The following is a 17,263-nucleotide window of genomic DNA, read 5'->3' on the forward strand; positions in this document are numbered from 1 at the left end:
ACACGTGTCCTCGCGGTGTCGCTGTTTGCCAGTCGCCCGCGCAGTTCCCTCGTCCGCCGCCAGGTGGCGCCGGAGACAGTCCACTCGGCTCATTGTTCCGAGGTCCATTATTAAAACTGAATGGACTCGCCCATGAGCCTCCTCTCCTCTGTGTCAGTAGTCACCATGGTGGCACACAACAGAGAGCCGCGGCGGCGCGACCTTTCCTACTTTTAAAAGCCGTCAAATGGTCGGTAAGGGCAGGCGGGCCGATCGCGAGTGGACGGGCGACGCACGCAGGTCAGACGGACACTCGCCGAGGGCTGGAATTCGTCTGTTTTCCCCTTAACATGGATCGGGAATAGCCGGAGAAGCGGCAGAATGCTGAAGAATGCCGTTTTTTTCCCCTTGACTCCGCATAAATAAAACACACGAAGATCATTCGCAACAAGATCGCAAAGAGAATCGGGCGTTTTTGGTCTCCACCCGGAACACACAGGAGGCGAGATCGAGCGAGCCGTGGACGTCTTGTGGGATCGGATCGGGGACGCGAAGAAACCCCGGGGCTTAAGCCTGTGGCCTTGGAACTAAGCCTGCCTTCCCGTGCGGCCAGAAGTGGACCCAGAAGCCGCAGAGTTCCGGCCTGCTTTCCTCTCCGCCTCCCTCGCATTTCTAATTTATTCGTATTTCGGGGACTTTGCGGACAGACGGACCGCCGGTTCCGCGAGTCTTCCCCCTAAAAGAAACTAAAGAAAGAAAAGAAGAAGAAGGAGGAGAACAAAAAAACGACACAACACAATGGCCTCCTACGTGGACAACCGCTTTCGCCAGGCAGTGATCAAGAACCCGGCCGAGAGGACGCAACAGGTCAGCGGCCGCCGCTTCTTTCTGTCGCGGGCCTGTCGCCTGTCGCGACGTCGTGCGCGTCCCCGTTACTCCGTGTCCTCTCTGCCGAGATAATCTATCAATCGGCTTATTTATACCCGGTCCCTGTCAAACCAACAAAAACTAAGTAACTTGATGCATATCTGTCTGTTTGTCCTTCTTTCTAATATATCTGTCTTTCTTTCTAATATATCTGTCTTTCTTTCTATATGTCTGTCTGTTTTTCTTAAACCTATCTATCTCTGTTATTCTATATATCTGTCTGTTTTTCTAATCTATCTATCTATCTTTCTGTATGTCTGTTTTTTTTTCTATCTATATATCTATCTGTCTGTCTTTCTTTCTATATGTCTGTCTGTTTTTCTTATCTATCTATCTATCTATCTATCTATCTATCTATCTATCTATCTATCTATCTATCTATCTATCTGTATGTCTGGTTTTTTTTTTCTATCTACATATCTATCTATCTGCCTGTCTTTCTATCTATTTATGTGTATAATAATTGTTATTAGGCACATATATGAGCCCCGTATATTCCAGCAGTTTTATTTCGTTTTATTTCGCCTGTTGTAGTTAAGTTTGTTTCTTCGTACTTTAATGTACGTGGTATGCCGGATGGTATCTCGAACCCGGGGGGGTTTACGCGCCAGCCTCTGCCTTCCCAGGTTTAGCTTAATTGGGGGATCCGCACCACAGTAGCGGAGCGGAGTCAATACCAATTACCCTGGGCGCGGTGAAAACGCTGCCTTGACCTTTGTTGGCCGGTGTCGTTGGATTAAAAAAAAAAAAAAAATTGATGATGGTAACAGGAGAGGGTGGGGAGAAGCAGTGGGTTCGGAAGAATGGCAGTTTTGATGCTACCGGGGGGCGGGTTCCACCTTGGCCGGCATCTACGTGATAAATAGATTGCGTTTGAGCCATTTGGCCTGCCAGCCCTGCCTTTATTTGCGAAGAACCAGCAGAAATGAGCCTGAGGCGACAAAGGAAACCTTGAGGGGAACCAGGCTCGTGGCGAGAGCCCATCTGCCTGTGGCGCTCCGTGCCAGATTATCCGGTGGTTCCGTCCCCAACCGGCCGCTTCCGATCGTAGAGCATTTTCTATTTGAGGTGTGGATTTGACTTGTGGTCATGTATTGATCCGTGTGGTTTGATCCTCGCGATCCACCGTCCTGCCACCCTCCAGTTGTACGGCTTTGACGAACAAAAAATGAGGACTCAGTGTCCCTGTAATTTACACACACACAGATCTATAAACCGAATCCTTTTCAGTAGTAATGTATTTCTTTGAGTGTATTTCGGGTTGTATTTTGCTGTAGATGTGGGCGTTGCTCTTGCTGCGATAAGAATAATTTACATTTCTTTAAATTGCCGTGCAAGCGTCTTTTTTTTTTTTTTTTTTTAAAAAGGACTGCGCGTGGAACAGTCGTTTGCCAGTGACTGTCCCCCCCCCCCACCGAGTGACAGAACCTCTAAATCCCCGTTCAGAGCCACTGTGCCTTGGCTGCGGCTCAGCAGTTCCGGTAAGTAGGTCCTAACCCGGTTGGTTTGGCCGCGGTTATTCATAGCACGTCGCCACCCATAAGGCGGCCGGGTCAAACCCGGGGTCCACCGCGGCGGAGTAATCACCGCTGATCCAAGCCTGATAGGCGTCTGCCCCGCAGGTGGCTTTTGGAGACCGCTCCGAACGTGTCGATGGCAGTTGATCTTATTGGAGTTGCGGGAAATGGAGAATTAATTTATTTTAATGACGATGATGATGAGTGTGCGATCTTCGCAAGATTTTCGCAGACCTGTGGACATACCTTGGGGGCGGGGGGAGGAAGTGGAGCGCGCCGCCAGGGGAAGGTGCTTCTGTTGTTTCCTTTCTGGCTTGAGCAGGAAAGGGAAGTACATCTGAGGCTTCCTAGAGAAAAGTCTCGAAAAAGTCATGGAAATACAGCAATACCCTAAAAGACTGGCAGCTGTAATATCAGCAAAAGGTGGTTCTACAGAGTATCGCCTCTGGGGGGCTGAATAATTACGCACACCCCACTTTTCAGTTATTAATTTGTAAAAAATGTTTGGAACCATGTATGGTTTTCATTCCACGAAAGTGTGCACCACTTTGTAATGATCTTTCACGTAGAATTCCAAAAGAAATAGATGTTTGTGACTGTAATGTGACAAAAGTTCAAGGGGGCCAAAAACTTTTGCAACACACTGTATATTGGGGTCACGGTGATGTAACAACAAAGTGCACAGAGTGAATTCCAGCCCTCTTACTACTGAAATTTTGGTGATTATTTTATTGATTTATGTTGCTCGTTCCTTTCACCAGACAGTACACATAGTAGGTTATGGAAAAAAATATGAACCACAGGATTCATAACCTTTTTGGGGTTATGAAATATTGTCTAAGGGACAAATGGGCCAGTGGTGGCCTAGCGGTTAAGGACGCGGCCCCGTAATCAGAAGGTTGCCGGTTCGAATCCCGATCCGCCAAGGTGCCACTGAGCACCGTCCCCACACACTGCTCCCTGTGATGGCTGCCCACTGCTCACTCAGGGTGATGGGTCAAATGCAGAGGACACATTTCACTGTGTGCACCATGTGCTGTGCACAATCACTTCACTTTAAATGAAAACAGTCCTGAATTCAGCAGCCCTGTTACAGTGAAAAAGACTCTTTGGGCTCAAGGGGCGCACATTTCGGCCCGATGAAGGCCACTTTGGATGAAACATGTAGGCATCTTTCACCTGAATAGCCAGGTGATGAGGGAGACGCGTCTTTTCTGCAAGACTTGTTGTATTCTTCTTCTTTTTTTTTTTATAAAAAAAATTGTCAGCATCCCTGAATAGAACAAGATGAGGGGGAAACCTCGGCCACGCCCTGTATACCCTTCATAGTACAAATCGAAAAACGAATATTCTTAAGATTAAATCAATTATTTTCTAAACATTTTTTTTTTTACATTTTCACATTTTCAGCAGGCTGTGGACCTAAATCTTTTCTGCTGTTTTTTTTCTTTCTCTCCCCTCGGCTGCGGCAGCGGCAGCATCCTTGCCGTGTCCCTTTGTCCATTCCGCCTGCTGCACCCGTAACATCGTAAGTGGAGTCACATGTTGTTTCAGTACGAAAAGTGGCGAGTCAGCTGTGACGGGAGTGGCTGTGCAGTCAGCATTTGCGCCGATACGGCCGCCCAGCCCGGGAAACGCGTGGCCGCGGGCGCTTGGCGGCTCCTGGGGAGGCGTGGACCAGAGCTTTGGGCCTCCGTTACAGGAGAAAATCTGTCTCTGCCTTGGACAGAGCAGCTTACGTTCAAAGCCGTTCAGGATTTTTGACACTCTGACAAATGTCTTTGAATATTATGCCCCCTTACTACGTTGTTTTTACAGTTGTAATGTCATTTGATGCCGGTTCTTGCCAGAATGAGAGGGAGATTCCCAAATTGGTCTGAATGTGATGCAATCTTTTTGTGATCCAGGTAAAAAATGCAATGCGGCCCAATGGTTAAAAAAAAAAAAAAGAAAACTACATTATTTCATAATTAGGATCTAAAGCTATGATTTGTATCACACCGTACTGGCCTGAACATAAGAATCTTGGCCAGGATGGTATTTTCGTCCCCCACTTCTCTGTGCCGGAATCTGACAGTGTCGCATCTCCCCCCTCGTGTATTACTGCTTAATTAAATGAAGTGCGACGGCACCAGCGGTTTGAAAAGATGCAGAAACGTGTCCTGGTCTGCGTCGCAGAGCCATTACAGGCCCTTTGTACAGTGAGTCAGTAGGGGGATCTGATTATGAAAGTGAGGTGACTGTCATTGGGATACACTGCAGCGCAGCACACGGTGACACAATGAAATGTGTCCTCTGCATTTAACCCATCACCCTTGGCGAGCAGTGGGCGGCCATGACGGGCGCCCGGGGAGCAGCGTGTGGGGACGGTGCTTTGCTCGGCGGCACCTTGGCGGACCGGGATTCGAACCGGCAACCCTCTGATTACGGGGCCGCTTCCTTAACCGCTAGGCCACCACTGAAAGCTGATGAAGTTTTTTTTCTTCATGTTCGAAAGCGGCCCAAGATGGGAGTTTTTTTTAATGATTCTTTTTTCCTTCCTTTCTCCCCAGATCCTTGTGCACCTTCTTTTTGTTTTGGTCAAAATTCACTAAAAGGGAAGAACAGGAGTTCTTGTTTGTTCCCGTTTTTATTTGCCGTGCGACGTTTTTAATTTTTTAGTTAGCTCTTCTCTCTGGAGAAGTCCTTTTATTTAGAGTTAAACACAGAAGACCAACATACCAGGACTTGAGCTATTTCTGGCAATATTACTTTTGCAGAGTCATTTATTTATATTAGTGCGGTCAGAGGCAGTGCATTTGGACTGTTACTTTTTTACCCCCTGGCCAGTTCCCCCTGAATTTCACGAATTTTGGGTGATTCTTGCGACCAATACATTTTTAGATTTTTTTTTTTGGTAAACCCCATCCAAGGTCTACATGGCAATAGTAAGGCACTAAATGAGATGAAACTGACAGGCTGAGCGATATCTTCCATGAATCGAATTCCTCGTTCCTTCGGTGTTCTAGAACAGTTTTGACTTCACACAAAGGATTTTTTTGGGTAATGTTCAGGTAAATTATGCGAAACTATGTGCAAACTTTGTGCTGGATTTGATTGCGAAACATTTGAGGGACTGACTTGTTTATTGAGAAACGAGTGTGGAGGCGGGAAAGAATGGCGGTCTATTACTGTGTTATAAAATGTTATAACCACACTCACGACCAACGTAATACGATGTATTTACTCTGTACTGGAGAGATTGCTGTCCCCGCCGCCGTCCAGAAAGCACATTCACATACAGGGGAAGTGGTGACGTAGCGGGTGAGGAAGCAAACCCGTAATCAGAAGGTTGCCGGTTCGAATCCCCGAACGCTGAGCAAAGCACCGTCCCCACACGCTGCTCCCCGGGCGCCTGTCATGGCTGCCCACTGCTCACCAAGGGTGGTGGTTAAATGCAGAGGACACATTTCATTGTGTCACCGCATAACAATCACTTCACTTTCACATACTGCCATTATAAAAGGTAATATTGTGATTAACTAGCTGTTATTTTTGTGAGATGGCACTGGAAATCTCGTTTTTTTTTTTTTTTTTTTGGCGACGGGCCCTCGATGCTGGAAGCAGCCTCGTCCTTCACTGCTGAATGGCTTTTGTGTTTTAAGCGAGGTGCAACAATGCTTACCCAGCACTGTGGTGTCCACGGGTGCCTGGGAAAACAAAGCATCCTGCGGTATCACTGGCACGGATAAAAAAAAAAAAAATCTCTGAATTAACTATGGCCAATTAAAACCGCGGCCATCCCGATCTTCGCAAAAATCACCACAGCGTTCACCAATTCTTCCTGTGCGTGAACCCTTAGACTCCTGGTGGATCAAACCGTGAGCTGATTAATTATGCGATTAAGAGGTCCGTAAGTCCCTCTGTGGAGGGCTGATGCGTATTTATAAAGGCCTCGTTGTCCTGATTTATTTAGGCCAGAGCCTCAACAACAAGAACTTTTTTTACTGCAGTGCAACATGCTGTTGTCATTATGATATTATGATCTGATGATAATGATTATTATTACTCATTTTTGTGCAAAGTGTTGATTTGTCCACTGCTGGCAAGGTGCTGTGGATAAAATGTACTCCTTGCTGACACGCACAAATGACTGGGACTGGTGCAAAGCATGCAGTGGGGCTGCAGGTGACATCATAAGCCTGCTCGGATTTGAGTTAAGAAGGTACCTTTGCGATTCCTGACCAGGACCTTAGAGCCAAACTCCAACTTCTAGGAAGTGCAGTGGAGTGTCATTTCTGGAGACAAGCTTGCACCAAGCACCTTTTAGTTCAGTGATTTGCTGCGTCTGTAAAGACCTTCCAGAAGACATCAGTTTCTCTTTGTGGTTTCCTGTGACTTGCTTGCCTGGTTGTGGGTGTTTGGTGACCAGGTTGGAACTTTATCGGTGTAACAGCTCCTCTGCGGGACAGGCTGAGCTATGACTGGTCACGTGTATGGACCTTTGGCTTGTTCGGTGCCACGTGAAGAAGAAGAGAAAAAAAAAGCTCTTTCCTGTGGCCCTGATGTTCATTTTGGATTCGTTTTATCAGTCTTGGGTCGTTTTATCAGTCTTTCCAAGGAGGGTCATTGTGTTTTCAGGTGAACCCACCGACTGGTGTCTGAGACGCAGTCTCCCCAGATTAACTGACCGCTCTTCCCTTTTGGGATCCGGTAAGCTTTCCCCTCGGCTCACTGATGGGATTTTGCCAAAGTTCCTCCTCCTGGCTTGGCTCATTAGCTGACGCCGTTCCGTACGTCAGGCGGCCTGGCGTGTTGGAAATGTCACTGTCCTGGATAATGATGACATCAAAGCAGCATTGGGATCCCAGGGCACCTACCAGCCTGGAGATAAAAAAAAAATCCAACCCGTGTTAAGGCGACGGTTAGAAATTGGAAATAATTTGTCGTTTGGAAATGATTGATTCCTTACTTTTACCACAGTTCTATAAACAGTTTGCATAGCCTGCTCTTATGGCAACATTTGCTCGCTTTCTTCAGTTTCTGCTTGATGTTCTCCAGCTATGCAATCGTTCTGAGGTTGAAGAAGTTGTGATGGGCCACGCAATTTGCATCATCATCCTCCACGATCGTGTGTTGTCAGCTTGATTTGCCCACTAAACTCAAGTCAATCAAGTCTATTATAGTGCTAAAGCCGGGGTGGCACCTACATTAATAAGACTCTATATGACTTGAAAAGGATCTTTCTGTTTGGCTACGTTATAGGTAATGTGCTCCTTCAGTAATCAGAAATGTCCAAATTCATAATTTCATTATTGAAATGAACTCCAATTTCCCTTTGGTCTTATTGGGTTTGAAGTCATATAATATATACACATATTTTGGGAGGAGGGACATTTTTGCCGATTTTTATTGCTGTTGATCCCTTTGGAAACCAGGGCTCAGGTCCTAAAGGAAAAACCTTGACTCTTGTCACGTCAGCTGCCACTGGGAGTGGCTTATGAATTTTTTTTTTTTTTTTTTTTACGAGTCACCTTGTGGATGAGCAAACGCTGATCACCATAACTAAAAAGCCCTTGCAGCGTCTCTCTGGTTTGACTGAACTATGCCAAGGGCCCGTGTTCGCTTTTAAGCTTTGCCTTGTCACATTAAGTGGTTTTGTGACTATTTTAGGCCTAATCCAATGTGTCCAATAAAACCAATTAGCTAAAGCAAGTGTATGCTGGCTTTTTATTTCTCTGGTGAATGGATTGGAGGTGGTGGAGCAGAGCCGTGTGCTTTGTATTAAAGGCAGGCCGTGTTCTTGTAACCCAGATCGCATTGCAGTGTCAGTTGCATCAGGCTTTCTGGAGGCAAAATTATATTTAAAGTCTGAGTTAGTTTTAATCAACAGCTGACTCGAAAAAAAAAAAAAAAAAATCTTTTGGGATCTCTTTTGCGCTGACTGAATGCAGCTCAGCAAAAAAAAGAGAAATAATTGAAATAAATAACTGTTGCCCGTCGTGGCTGTTAGTCATTGATATTTTCACTTAACATCAGCATTCTCAGCCATGTAGATTCGGCCTCAGATGTTCTCGGCCTCCCTTCTTCTGCAGCATCCTCACAATCAACGGCGAGGCCCTGTTCATGGCTTCCATTGTCTGGAGGAGAAAGTGGTATCGGTTCAGTACAGTGTTAATCGAAGCGGCTCCTAATTGTAGTTGAGGGGAAAAGAGGGCGGCTATTCAGCCGGAGACCCCGTCCACAAAAGCGCCTCTCAAGCTACGAGTCGGGGGACGGAGATTAGGTCCTGCACAATGCCTCCCTGTTGAAGTCGGCTGTGGTTTGTCGTGAATAATCATCGTCCCCATTTTCGTTTTCTATAATTTATTAGCACAGCTCCTGTAGTTCTTTGAAAGTACAAGTTCTGCACGATCATCCAATCTGCATTTCTTATGTTAAAATGACCGTGCTTGTAGAGCAGTGAACCTCAAAATCCACAAGTTTATTAGTCAGTGCGTATTTGTATTCATGTCATTAAAATGTTGTTAGGATGCATCATGACTTATTGGATGCGAATAGCACCGTGGCCGTTGTGGTCTGTCAAATCCCGGGGGGGATTGATTTTCCATTGGCGTGACTGCGTACGGCAGCAACAGCTGTTCGGTACGCGGTTATGGACAGAAACATACGATTTGCTGGAACTATTAGCAAAAGGCATGAAATAAAGATCATGGGTGTGAAGTAGATTACATGACCAAAGCAGTGTGTTGTTATGTAATAATGACCACAGATCTCGTGTTGTTTTTCGTTTTAAAGATGGACAACGGGTTGATAACCGAGCAGCTGTAAAAAGTCCCATCTGACAGCCCCTTTCTCCCCCATCACTCCTTGGATAAAGCCGCGAGGGAAGCAGTTTCGATTGAAGAACAACATCCCGAGGAAGCGTCCTGAAATAGTGTTATTCCAACCCACCGGACTACGCCGTAAACAGGACGTTTTCATTCAGACTCCTAGAGCAGGGGCTCAGACTGCTGGGCTGTCGGTGCACCCAACAGATATTACAATTTTACACGCATGTTCAGCAAAACAAAAAGAATTCAAGCAAAGCGGGCAAGAAATATGTTTTTAATAAACCGCAGCATTTTTCACCCACCTTTCTCTGGAAGGATCATTTGACTGAAAACAGGCTTTGACCTCTGCACCTCAGGCTCTTTTTTTTTTTTTTTTTTTATTTTTTTTATTGAAACCCTTTAATCCATTTAGCAGTGGAACAAATGTTCCACAGAGATGCCGAACAAAGCTGCAGTGTTGCATGGGAAACATGTTACCAGAGGGGGACTATTGTGTTTTTAAGATGATGAATACGGCAGGGCTCATAATGTGGTGATCACACTATGTGTACATAATAGGTACATACACAAACAGACACACACACCTGTTCTGATGTAGTTATGAAGTTAAGCTATATCTTTCTAGGCTTATATACTCCTTCATATATTCCTAAGTTCATTTTTGTTTTATAGGTTTTTCATAAATTATTTTTTCAAAATAATGCATGTATAGCAAGGAAAACAGTGTAACATCACACAGAGTGAAGACGCAAGGTTTTAATCTTGCTGGACTATAAGCTGTGAAGTAAAGCAATAAACATTTTTATAGGTTTCATTTAAAAAGCAGTATTTTTTTAATGTGTTACCTGGAGTAAAATTGTAAAACTTTTTTTTTTTTTTTTTATTGTCTACATCTACAGTAGCACTATGCAGTGTAACATAACGAGTCACAGTCCTTCTAAGGCCATTGAACCTGGGTGCTCTGGCATAATGAAGCTAAAGTGACCTAATCTCCTACCGTGGCCTGGTATGGGGAGGGAGGTTTACACTCTTCCTTTCCACTGTTAGTGAGATCTGGTTTGCATCTGGTTTCTAAGGTCAGTGACCTTTCCTTTATGTTTGCGTGTACTTGACCCACTGTTCTTTGGTCATTCATTGGCCAGTAATGATTATTGTCCTAGTTTGCTGCGGTTGAGATATATATTCTGTGTTGGTTTTCTAGCAACCAGGCTTTGCAACTAGGGAATCACACTGGACCAAAAAAACAGCCTTCTTCAGATGTCCCATACATGTGAAAATTAAGTGATTGTGATTGTAAAACACTGCCTTACAGCACTCGGTGCACACAACGTAGTGTGTCCTTGGCCTTTAACCCATCACCTTAGTGAGCAGTGGGCAGCCACGAAAGGCGGAATTTGAACCGGCAGCCTTTCGATTACGAGTCTGTTTCCTTATCTGCCAGGCATCCACCGCCCCCTTTGGTTAGGCCAAAGATAGAAGGCGCCTTTTCAGGATTTTTGAGGGCAAAGGCAGTGGCATCGAGGTAATGGCTTTTGAAAAGGCACAACTTTGCATGTGCCTTCAGGCATTTTGTCTGAGACGTGAGCCGGTGATGGCTTAGCATTCGCCACGTCATCGGAACACCGTAGATCGGTGGGTGTCGCTTCTGTCTGTCTCAGCACAGATGATTGTTCATGTAATTTAATTAACCTGGATGGATATACCTTGTGTTGTGTCATTTATTAAAGTGTGAACCATTCGGTGTTTTTTGGGGGGCAATTTTTAGATGGGTTTGGTCCAAGGTGAGGTTTGAATACAATTAGAAGGGGAAAAATTCCATGACTATATATACACTACACCACAAACGGTTGGTTGATTTATAAATGTCCTTGTTTTTGAGGGGAAAAAAGATAAATGACAACAAAATTAATGAGGTGACTGTGGTGTCTGGATATGATTGTAAATGAATGCAATATTTGCATAAATGTACAGAGACCCATTGTCAGTTACAATTAGTCCAATGGAATGTTTTGTTCACTAATGCAAGTCTGTCAATTAATTAAGGTTAATTAATCTGAATATTTTTTCGTAATATTTTATTTTCAAACTTACTTCATGTTTTTTTTTAATGACCCTGAACTTTTGGGTGGTAGTGGAATATTTTATGTTTGAATCTACTATGCAGCACCAAGCTTTCCTTTTTCGCCAGAAGTGAGTGCATTTGAGTGCAGCAGGCAGTCATGATTACAGTAAATACAGCATTACATCTTTTAGCTGGGCCAGATACGGCTCAGCAGTCCAGTCTGAGTTGTACAGACCACTCCCAGTGTTTCAGCCTTTTGGGATGATACAAGCTGTTCCAGTGTCTTGAAACCGACGTTCTGAAGGCACATTTCCTTATTGTGAGCGTTAGCTCATTCTTAATATATCATCCCCGCAGCTAAAGACACCAACGTCCCATTAATCAGGTCACACCTCCTTTCAAACGTGTCTCAACAGACATATCATCTTTTATACATCCCTCTGGTTCTCTCCTCTTGTATGTGAGTAAAATTGAACAACATGTAATCTAAAGGACACTTATAAAGTAAGTACCTTCATTCCAGAGACAAGGTTCTCTATCCATTGTCAGATCTAGTTATGTTGTTGCCCTGGTTCTATATATATGGTTTCCTTCCCTCTGTGAAGAACAGCTGGCACAGACCGTCTCTTCTGAGAAATTCTCCAAAGTCATGGTGTTCATTGTGTTGGAGAAATGAATGTGCGTACAGCATAGAATGAGACATCTGGTATAGATATTTCTTTTTTTGTTGAGTAGTCAAAATTCTATGAATATTGCTATTATTTATATACAATTAAAATTCTTTGAATATTAACTTTACTAATTAAGTTACAATATTTATAAAATTTTCTCTTAATTGCATATAGCTAGACCAGTGGCCCAACCCTGGTCCTGGAGCAACATCTGCCAGCAAGCTTTTGTTCCAGCCCACGTATCTTCACAATCCACTCCATTCATTATTATTAGGACATTAAGTAACACATGAGCTTAATGCCGGACAGACTTTTTGGCAGATGTTCCTCCAGGACAACGGTTGGGAAACGCTTTTGTATTTTCTTGGTATATGTATCCAAGAAAAGCATACCCAAATATATCCATAAAGTTTTTTGCTGATTATCAGAATTTATTCACACAGCAACCTGTATCACAGTGATATGGCTTGAAACGTTTTTTAAATTCCTTTTTAATGCAAGAAAATGTATTTCTTTTTTTTCTTAGGTCTTAAGTTCAATTTCCTCTGTCTGAGAATGACTGAGAATATCATCAGGTGCATTAAGTGGCTATAACTGGCTGCAACAGAACATTGCGGTTTGCCCGGGTCGCAGTTGTCGACCTCCTCCATTTGTCCTCTGAGCCTCTTGGGCTTCATTGACTGGTGCGGCCGATGTGCTGTTAGTTTTCCTTTCGGCGGCTTGATGGTGGTGCTACCGCTCAGATCCACCACCTCGCGTAAGGATCTCAAGTGGTGCATTTACTGGCGCGCCTGTCTCAACCCATTAAACCCCCAGTGATGTCATACACTTCACTGTATGACATCACTGTCAGATTCATGAGCGATGTGTTTGTACTCTTACTTCACCTTCATATAACACTGTAAGGACAAAATGATGAGTTACTGTACTGATTACGTTTGATCAGTATTTTTCAAGATGATCCAGATAAAGGATGTCCCTGGCAGGTATTTGGAACCTATGAAGAATGAGAATCAACTCTTGACCTGCTGAATTTTCTTCCTGAGTTCGATAATCCTGGAGGAACGGTAACGTAGATAAGATGTCTTTAGCAGGAATGGCTGCCGAGTGGGTCCTCCGGCCGCCTTTGCCTGCATGCGCCGTTTGGTTGTTAGCAGAGAAGTTGAGCTCTGAATTATTCACCGGTATTCGCAGCATGAATAATGTAGGACGCTGGAACTGGCAAGTAGCGCGCAGTTTTGGTTGGTTGGACGAACCAAAAAAATAAATAAATGCGTGTTCACTTCAGGTAGCCCGCAGCAGTTCTGGCCTCCTCCCTGCCGAAATCGGAATGGTCATTTCATGCAGCATCTGCCTTCTCTCCGCTTACGAGAGCGAATGATAATGGCAGAGGTTGCTGGATACGAACGGGGCCGCGTGGGAGGACGCAGGAATAGATTAGTGCGGCAGGCGCACAAAGGGCTGCTCGTGCATATACGCCTGGACTCGGGCCTATTGTTGTGCTGCCTTCCCAGCTGGAAAAGCCTGTTCCTCTCACCTCCGTGGCAGGAAAATAGCTCGCGGGCGACCGGCGGCCCGTTTTCTCGGCCCGAAGTGCCACTAGCCTCGTCTCCTTATCGCCTCAGTCAGACGGCCCGCGACAATGAGCTGTTCATTCCAGCCGCCCCCTCGGAAGGACCCTCGAGGGGTCGCTACGCGACAGTCCCCCCTTTTCTCCGTAGCTCGGCTGGCCGCGCGTAAATATTCATGAGCGGCGGTGACATTGCCATGACCAGGTGGCGCTCCGATTGCTTCGTCTTCCGCCGAGCCGGAAAACGCCACCGGCCTGGCGAGCCGGGGGGGCCCGAGGTGCTTTTTTTTCACGTGTGCTATGATCCTCTGCCCCACATGCCGCATGGCTTTAAAACGATGCGGCGTTTATGAGCAGGAAATCGGTGCTTTGGCAGCACTTTACAAGCTGAACAGTTTAACCTTGGAGCCGGCCCGTGGCGCGGCATGATAAAGGGCCGTCGGTGCATTGTGCAGGACGCCACATGCCTTTTGGTACCTTTAACTATGTGGTCGCGTGACCTTGCTTTTACGCACGCAGGGTCCACCTGCTGCAGCTTGCTGGACAAACGGGTAAAAATATCCCGAAGGCCCTCAGTCTTGCCGTCAGAAGAGATCCAAGGACATACTGCCTGCCTAAACTGTTGAAACGGCTCCGTTAATGAGCCTCAGATTTTTTTGGCTATTTAGGCTAAATGCTAAGCTAACATTCTTCGCGCCGTTGTCACTTTTTTTGCTATCACTGCAAGTTCGTGTGCCTGCGAGTTCGATCTATTATTTGATTTTGTTCCTGCCTTGGGAACCGGATCGGTCCGTGAGTCACGAGTCGTAACGCTAGCCTCACGTTCCGCGTTTTCTTCCCAACGCTCCAGCCGCCCCCTCTGCCGTCGTGAGGGACGCGCCGTCATTGCCGGCCTCCTCCGGACAAATCGCAATTGCGATGATTGATTGATGCCGGACCCTGCTGAGATAACCGGATTACCGTGTCTCTCCGGAGCCATGTCTCGCTGGGTTGGAGGGAGCAGCTGGGTGATGGCGGCCCCCCGACCTACTGTCGTGTTCAAACCGGTCCTCAGATGCTATCCGGAGGGTGTTGTCCCAACTGTCCAGGCTTTTTTTTTTTTTTTTTTTTTTTTACCCACGCATTCCTCGGCTACTATTAAAAGGAAAAAGATACAGGGTGCACTTGGAAAGGTCACGGCTGAGAGCGGCTGCTGGGCGTGGCAGGCATTTGTCCCGCTCCCCCGGTGGTCTGCTGCACCGCGGGGTGATGAACCGGCTCTAATTGCCCGGGAGTAAATGGGCAGAAGATGCAGAATTGCATCACTGGCGTCTGACAACCCGGCGATTGTGCGAATCTGGGTCGCCGCCCTCTCTCCCATTCCCTCTGTTCCGGGCTTTAGTTCGAGCGGTTCCTCTCCTTGTCGCGTTTCAATCGCTCGACTCCGGGATTGTGTTAGTGATCCATTTTTGCAACTCTGCTGAAGTTTGAGGACCAAATACGCCGAGGCCGGCGTGATGCCGCGGCTGTATGTTCAAAGTGTGTTAATTAGTGGATCTCGCCGTCACGGCGGGAGGTTCCGCGGTCCTGCATGTCTTAGTTACAGCACCAACCGGCTGTTAACTGTAAGGAACCGTCGTTTTGTTGGCCTCCGTATTAAAATCGATAAAATAGTGCAGCTTTTATAGATTTGCCAGTGGAATGATAAATTTCCTTCACGTCAGGCAAGAGGTTGATATAGGGAGGCAGGCCGTGGAGGAGCTGTGGAGGAGGCTTTATTGCATGTGGTACAAATCCATTAGTCATCCTGTCAGCCCGCGCTCTGCACGTCCTGAACCTTCTCCCAGGTTCTAGTAGCTGGGAAAGGTGGTGGGCACCTAAGAGCATTAGTGTGACAATAAAATGTCAAATAACACTCCATTTGGATGTACAGCACCTGTTTGTTCTGCAAGCACCTCAGATATTAGCACAGGAGAGGCCAGCAACGAAAGGTGTAGAGAAGACGGTGGCAGTGACATATGTGTTAAAGGATGCATGGGGAGTTTGAATTCCGGCAGGAGAGTGGGGACAAGTCCCGAAACTTGACTCCTGTTATTGCTGACTGTCACAAGAGAAGAATGACTGAAATGACTCTCATTGTTGCTGCCTTGAGTCTATCTTTTGCGTGCATGTGGAAACTGTTACACTCGGGTTTCAGATTGAATCACAGAATAATATGGGTTTAGACATTGCAATATCAAGAATGCGAGGCACCATCAGATGGACAAACTCTCAAGGACAGTGGAGTGAACCTCCACTGCAAACCAAACGGATGTCCTCAGCTAATGAGACTGTGGGTTCGAACCGTGCCCGGGGCGAGGTCTGCTGCGCATGATCGCTGCGTCAGCTGCTTCTCTGCACCCGGTGTCAGTCCGTGCCCCTCGGCCAAGAAAACGAACACTTATGATTTTTGTTTGTAAGCTGATGGGGTTTCAAGGGGGTGGTTGCCATAGCTACAGCACCCCAAGTGCTTCCAGTGTGCCATTTGACCCCCTGTATGATTGTCATTGTGGTAAGGAGCGGAGCTGAAGATACACCATTAGTATTGATTCGGCTACTGTATGCAATGTATCTGCAATGCCACGTTTTTATAAAGCACGTAAGATAAGCTCCTCATCTACAACCAGCGCTCAGATCGCCTGATTTGGCATGTTGTCCAGGAACTCGGCTTCACTTCTTACCTGTAGTCTTTGTAGTCATACGTAAGTGATGACAGGTGTGCTCCAGAGATGCACGCGGTGCAAGAATTCTGCAAAACCAGTGATACAGGGCCGTGGGCCATGTCTACCTTGGCTTTGGTCTAATTGGCCCAATTGGCTGTCTTCCCTAACAAAGCCTTCCCTGGCTTTTGAAGGCTTTGGCCACGTTGCTATGGCGACTCCTGCAACTGCTGTTCCCACTGGGACTTGCATAATGGAGTAGAGAATGGGAGTAGGGCTCTGGTCACCTTGTGCTGGACCAATCAGAAAGCTCAATGCCAGCTTTGAGACAGCGGCTCAAGGGAGGAAGTGGCCACAATGGAGACTGAATGTGAGACATAGGTGTGTGGCTGGTCTAAAATGGCACTCGGACACCGTAGTCGTAAGCAATCTGAAGTGTTCGGCGACATTCCTGAGAGGCCACGGTGTTGCACAAGTGTGGTGGCAGGGAATGGAATGAGAGCGAGGCTCCAGTCATGCCACAGTCTTTTATTTGGTTTATTTGGGTTCGCTTGGCCAATACTGGGCCCCAGCGTTCTGGGAGAGCAAGCTTCGGGCCGAAGTGTGGCTTTTGGCAGAGATGTAAAAACACGCTGCGATCCTTTGTGTTTGATCCCTGGCTGGGATCCCAGCCTGATCCCTGTGATGTGTGCATGTCTTTTGCTGGCCTGTTAGTTTTCTTCCGGCTCAACATGTGCTCACTGCAACCAGATCTCTCACCTTGTCATTGCAAATATGAACCTTAATCAAGGTCAAGTCTTATGCAGCCTTATTCTAAAGCAACAACAACAGTGAGAAAGGAGGTTCAAATATTTTGTCATGTTTCATTTGAGGGTTTCGACATAGATAAAAGAAAATCAAATATTTGACTGTTTAATTTCTCCTCCTTATTTTACAATCTTAAGACCAGTAGGCACACTGGTCTCGACTAAATTGGCTTCTTTGCATTCTTTCCGTGTTGAATTTAGCAGCAATATTTGGAAGGGGGGTCGTTTGTACCAGTTATAG

The 17,263-nt window shown here is 46.1% G+C and overlaps 1 protein-coding gene across 16 annotated transcripts in view; it reads left to right on the forward strand.

Moving 5' to 3' along the window:
- The first annotated feature begins 115 nt into the window (after positions 1 to 115).
- rapgef2b (Rap guanine nucleotide exchange factor 2b) overlaps positions 116 to 17,263 on the forward strand; it is a 66,744-nt gene continuing 49,596 nt past the window's right edge. For 13 of the 16 annotated variants that reach the window (XM_028959879.1, XM_028959880.1, XM_028959881.1 and 10 more), the window contains exon 1: positions 116 to 846. In XM_028959879.1, coding sequence (XP_028815712.1) covers positions 778 to 846 — 69 coding nt within the window. In that variant the 5' untranslated portion in view covers positions 116 to 777. The remainder of the gene's footprint in view (positions 847 to 17,263) is intronic. The other 3 variants (XM_028959884.1, XM_028959891.1, XM_028959887.1) reach the window with 1 other exon arrangement.

This window comes from Denticeps clupeoides, chromosome 18 (genome assembly GCF_900700375.1).
Source record: "Denticeps clupeoides chromosome 18, fDenClu1.1, whole genome shotgun sequence".
Taxonomy (NCBI): domain Eukaryota; kingdom Metazoa; phylum Chordata; class Actinopteri; order Clupeiformes; family Denticipitidae; genus Denticeps; species Denticeps clupeoides.